At 38.2% G+C, this 5,559-nt stretch overlaps 1 protein-coding gene across 1 annotated transcript in view; it reads right to left on the reverse strand.

The window, feature by feature from the left end:
- Positions 1-1,891: 1,891 nt before the first annotated feature.
- The window catches only part of leng1 (leukocyte receptor cluster (LRC) member 1), a gene marked incomplete in the record, with an annotated part of 3,993 nt that continues 325 nt past the window's right edge, over positions 1,892-5,559 (reverse strand). Inside the window, 3 exon segments of the mRNA XM_035671591.1 lie at positions 1,892-2,764; positions 2,877-3,184; positions 4,144-4,344. Of these exon segments, the coding sequence (XP_035527484.1) occupies positions 2,545-2,764; positions 2,877-3,184; positions 4,144-4,344 (729 nt within the window).

Here is a 5,559-nt window from a genome sequence, read left to right on the forward strand (position 1 = left end):
ACCCTGCCTCCTTTCCTACATCTCCCTCTCGTCTCACCCTCTTACACCCCTGTCTCCTGCTCCTCTTTTCTCCCCCTCTCATCCACCTTCTGTACTCTCTCCTTTTCATCTTTCAACGCATGGTGGCCCTCCTCTCGTCCATCTCTGTTTCTCATCATCCTCCTCTCCTCCTCTTCCTCCCCTCCTCCTCCTGCTCTAATCCGCAATTAAACACGGTGTGTGAGATGCTCCATTGTGCATCCTCAGCCCGCCGCTCGCTCGCTGCACATACATTACTGCCTCCGTCTGTGTGGAGCTGCTGAAAACAACCACCCCGCTATTTCTCCCGTTATATAAATAAATATATGTCTTCCTCCCCCCTTCCTCCCTCCTGTCTCTCGGTGTTGGAGGGTCGTCTGTGTTTTTCTCCTCCGCCAGCCTACGTCAGACACACACGGCGCGCATTGTCATGGTCCAGCTTGATCATCATAATGCTCCAGAAAGGAAATAAATCTGTGGTAATATTCCCACAGGGAGCTAATGGTGTGTGTGTGTGTGTGTGTGTGTGTGTGTGTGTTAGGTTTATATTGATCTTATATTGGATTTTTAATCTCTTGAAGTATCACTTCAGTATTCATATGAGCATTTATTACTATGGCATCTTATTACAGCCCACAAAGAGTGGAAGACTTCTTGTGGGTGTATTATTTGTAGTCTTACTCCAAAAATGTCATTTATTACTCATTAGTCTTTTTTAAAAGTATTATTATTACTTCCTGCCAACAGCAATTAGTTGGCTATTATATTACTTTTCTGCTCCTCCCCACAAAATTGCTAATTGTGTCCTTTCTTCCCAAAACTCTGATTTATCATGATTTAAATTCAGTTCTGTTTGTTAAAATCAAAGTAATTCAGTATTTCCAGACACTGAATGTAAAAGCGTTTCCATCTTACAAACTAGTTTCCTCCATGATTACAAAAAATAATACAAAGATGTAATTGGATTTCAAATCAGTAGGAGGTGACAACAAAAGTGATGTTGTAACTATTCATTTTTTAGGCGGTGACATTTATTATGAATGAGTTACACTACTAGTTACTGGGGAAAGTGATAATATTACTGTAATGAGTTGCTGCCCAACACATATTATTTAAAGGTCCAGTGTGTAACATTTAGGAGGATCGATTTGGAGAAATTTAATGATCATAGGTATGTTTTCATTAGTGTTTAATCACCCGAAAATAATAATAATAATAATTGTTGTTTTCATTAACTTAGAATGAGCTGTTTTCATCTACAGTGGGAGACCGCCATGTTTCTAAAGTACCCCAGAGCAGACGTTTTTTGTGTTTCACAGCCAACATAGTTTCTCCTACATGTTCAGAAGGCCGAGCTGTATTCAGATGGTTGCAATCTGCAACTTCACTGCTTGATGCCACAAAATCCTACACACTGGTCCTTTAAATGCATTTAAAGATCTCCTCCAGACATGTATTACAAACAGTTTACTTGTTTTTTCTGCAAAAACAAACCAAAATGTAAAAAGTAAGTTTTCCTGCTGCACACAAAATGTTTCCTACGTCACTGTAAAGTCAGTTCTCAGTGTTTGTGCACTGGTGGCTTCAGGTTTCTACATCACACTGTACAAGTTACAAAGACTTACAAACTATTTGTGATGTCACAAATCATGCTCTTTAGGCCCCGCCCCTTAAAAAATCATAATATTCAGTGATCTCAGAGAAACGTTCCAGTTTAAGCAGATGAATGTCATCATTCTGCAGAGTGAAGGTCAAACATTCAACTGTAGGAACAAAAAGAAAAACATATTTATCAATGGAGGGGGACTTTAATATAATATGGTGTGAATGGTCATATTAAAAAAACAAAGATCAAGCTTTGTTGTGCACAATGTCACGGGTAATTTACAGTGTTTATTAGTTTCATCAACAGGGAACACCAAACCAAAACTAATGCAGAGTAATACAACAACTGCAATAAATCCAGATTAAATTAAATCATTCAGACTTAATATGACCTACAAAAAGCATCGAAAGGATGAAGCTGGAGACAGAAAATGGAAAAATAATGGAAATTATTAACTTTCTGTCAATAAACTTATTGATTAATCATTCCAGCTCTACTTTCCACAGTTTCATTTCTGTTTATTCACATGCTGATTTTTTTAAACCACCTTACTTTCTCTTTCATCGTTCACTGAGTGTTTTTCTCTGCTGAGAGCCTGAGCTTCCAGCCCCCTGTGACGGCAACCATCTGCCCCTCTGACGTGAGATCATGAGCGAAACTCTGCAGGGGCAGAAGTAACTGCATCTGCGTCTGACCTCTGACCTCCCCTGCAAGAATTTCTCTTTCTGGGTGAACAAAAATAAATAAAAAAGCGGGCTTACGAGCTGCTCTTTCAACGGTTATGAGTTCTCGGTGTTTTATACCTCTATCTACACCTACTTTGGCACATTTTACGCTTTACCTTCTTTCTTCTGGGCTTTTTTTACATTTGCAAACACACTGGTCACAATATTTGTCCAGTAACGACCAATAAAGACAGTTCATGATTTTAATATTTCGTCTCTCCAGCTGTCTCGATCCCGCCTTTGACGCTTTCGGGCAAGTTCTGGGAAGTATGCACTGTTGTATGGCTTCTCCCTCTCGGTTATCTCCCTCCCCGGCTCCTTCCCTTTGCCGTTCTTCTGGTCGAGCAGGGCCTTGGCTCTCCTCCTTTCTTCGGCCTCCCTCTGTAAACGCTCAGCACGTAACCTCTCTATGGAGCTGGAAAAGACAGGAGACAGATCTTTTAGGTGTCTACATAATGATATCTACAACATCTTCACATTTTATTCATATCAGGACGTTAAGTAACAAGAGGAGTTGACTTTCTTACCTCTCTCCGCTGCTCCTCTTTTCCCCTTTGTCTCTCTTCTCCCATTTCTTGCTCTTGTGGTATTTTTTCTCCTTTACAGCGAGTGCTTTCTTCATATCTTTCAATGGATCTAAACTATCTTTCAACCTGCGATCTTTCTTCTCTCTCTCCTCTTCGCTTATTCCCTTCCTCTTTTCTTTTTCTTTCCTCTCTTCTTTCTCTTTCTGCTCTTCTTTCTCTTTGCCGGTTTTCATGTACCACGGAGTGACCTCGGTCCCTGGTTGAGGTCCTAGAGACACCAGTAAGCCGATGGCTCGTTCCTGTTTCTCCTGGAAACAACAAACAAAACCAGCAGTAATTATAGATTGTTGAGTTCTGACAGTAGAGCCAAACAACTGGTCTGAATGTAGAAGAGGCAAGAATAGTAAAATTATTCACTTTTCCTTTGGCTAATAACAGAATCATTTTGATATTTTCTGAGATTTGATTTTAAAACTGGATTACATCCTTTTAACACTTTGCCTTTAAAACGTGTTTTGTTATCACAATGACAAGATCCACTTACTTGATTTTTCCAAACGCATACAGTCACCAATCGGGACTCAGACGGAGTTGATCAGTCAGATCAATATTCAATAGTAGACTGAAACCCCTAAATCCATAATTAGGCCAAGTTATAACAACTAAACCATCTCCATGACAACTGAACAAACTCTGGAAAAACCAAGTAAGTGCAGCTTGTGAAAAAATCGCTGCGATGTCCTCAGTCATCAGCGGTGGGAAGCAACAAAGTACAGATTCATTGTTACTGTACATAAACCGTTTTTTCAGCCAACTGCACTTGAATATTTATGTTTCTAACAACTTTTACCACTTACATTTCCACACAGATATCTGTACTTGTCTTTAAGCATTTTAGTGGAATTAAGGATTTATCTTAAATTATTTTTTTTTTTTTTAACGCCATTCCCACATGTACTTTTGCCACCTCTGGCTGTCAAACTCGTGCACGTACAAATCCTAACCGGTGAGGTTTCTGGATGTGAATCTGCACAGAGTGATCAGTGTTCACTCTTCCACACTGAAGCTGAACAGCGGCTGCACCTGCGACCAAAGAGGTGAGCAGTGCAGCAGAAACAGGCTGACAACAGCACTCCAGTTTCACTGGTTATTGTTTCAGTGTAGAGCCAGAAATGGAGTCAAAGCAATCAAATCTATGAAGGGACAGTGAAAGCCGAGAACCGCTGTGGGAGGTTTTGGATGTGAAGAGCGACAGAAGAAGTAGCACCTTTTCATCTTTCTTCTCCTTGAGATACTCCTCATTCCCTTTCTTCTCAGAAGATTCCTCCAGCGGGAAAAGATTAAGATGCTCCAGAGCTGCACCTCCTCCTCCTCTCCCCCGTTCATCATCATCATCTTCATCGTCCTTCCTTCCTCCTTCTGACTGGAGAGCAGCTCGGGATTTCCTTCTCAGATACTCTGTACGTGCCTGTGGAGAGTTTGAGTCGTTAGTCCAAACTAAGTACATCAGCAATAAAGCCTTCTTTGTGATTAATTATATTATATATATTGTTACTGCGTCTGCTTCAGTCCAATAAACTAAACAACAACTGCAACAACAACAACCAGTGCAAACAACAGTCAACAAGTAAGTCTGGAACCAAATATTAGGATAACACTAGGCACACCTAATAATCCTTTAAGGATTGCTTTATATATAATACTGTCTTTAATAATATAATCAATAACTCGTATTTACAATACTGTCTTTCAATAATATGAATCCACTGTATTCATAGAACCTGTTCTTTTAATAATAAAATCACTGTATTCATAACGGTACTATACTGATCTTTAATACAGTGCTCATACCCTGTACTTTAATAATATAGCGCATACGTGTACGTTCTAAGTAATACGTGAACGATAGCACTGTATTTCAATCAATATAATACTGTACCTTCTGAATAATACGCTCAGATACACTGTAATTTAAACTAATAGTAATACTGTATTCTAATAAAATAAGTATAAACTGTATTTTACATACGATTACTGACTGATAAAATAAATAAGACACACTATCAGCCAACTACTCGTATTGTAACATAAATATAATACTGATATTTACATGACTGTATTTAATAATTATAACACTGAAGTGTATTTGCATAATACTGTAATTCTAAATACAATATAATCACCGTATTTAATACTGTATTTAACTAATTACTCAATACTGTATTTAATAAAAATCGTAAATAGCTGTATTTAATAAAACTACATACTGTATTTAACATACCCTGTCTTTAAATAGAAAACTATCAGATCACTGTATTTAATACCATATCAGGTACTGTACTTACCTACCATACTGTCCTTTAATAATATCTAATACTGTATTTAATACTGTCTTTCTATATATCACATACATCGTCCTTTTAATACCTGTCTCTTAATAATATACGATACTGTATTTAATACATATGCACTACTGCTAATTATAATAAATATAGAAAAACCATACTGTAGTTTAATATATAACTCACCTCGTATTGTAATAATACTAATACAGGTTTGACTAGGCCACGTATAATGGGAAAGGTTCTACACACAACCACCAACTACATAATGTACCTCTTTAACCTCAGTTCAGCTACTTGTAAATTCACGCTGCTCGCTCTCCCTCTCTCACACAACTCCG

Source organism: Morone saxatilis, unplaced genomic scaffold, assembly GCF_004916995.1.
Source record: "Morone saxatilis isolate NCDOM2014 unplaced genomic scaffold, NCSU_SB_2.0 Contig24, whole genome shotgun sequence".
Classification (NCBI taxonomy): domain Eukaryota; kingdom Metazoa; phylum Chordata; class Actinopteri; family Moronidae; genus Morone; species Morone saxatilis.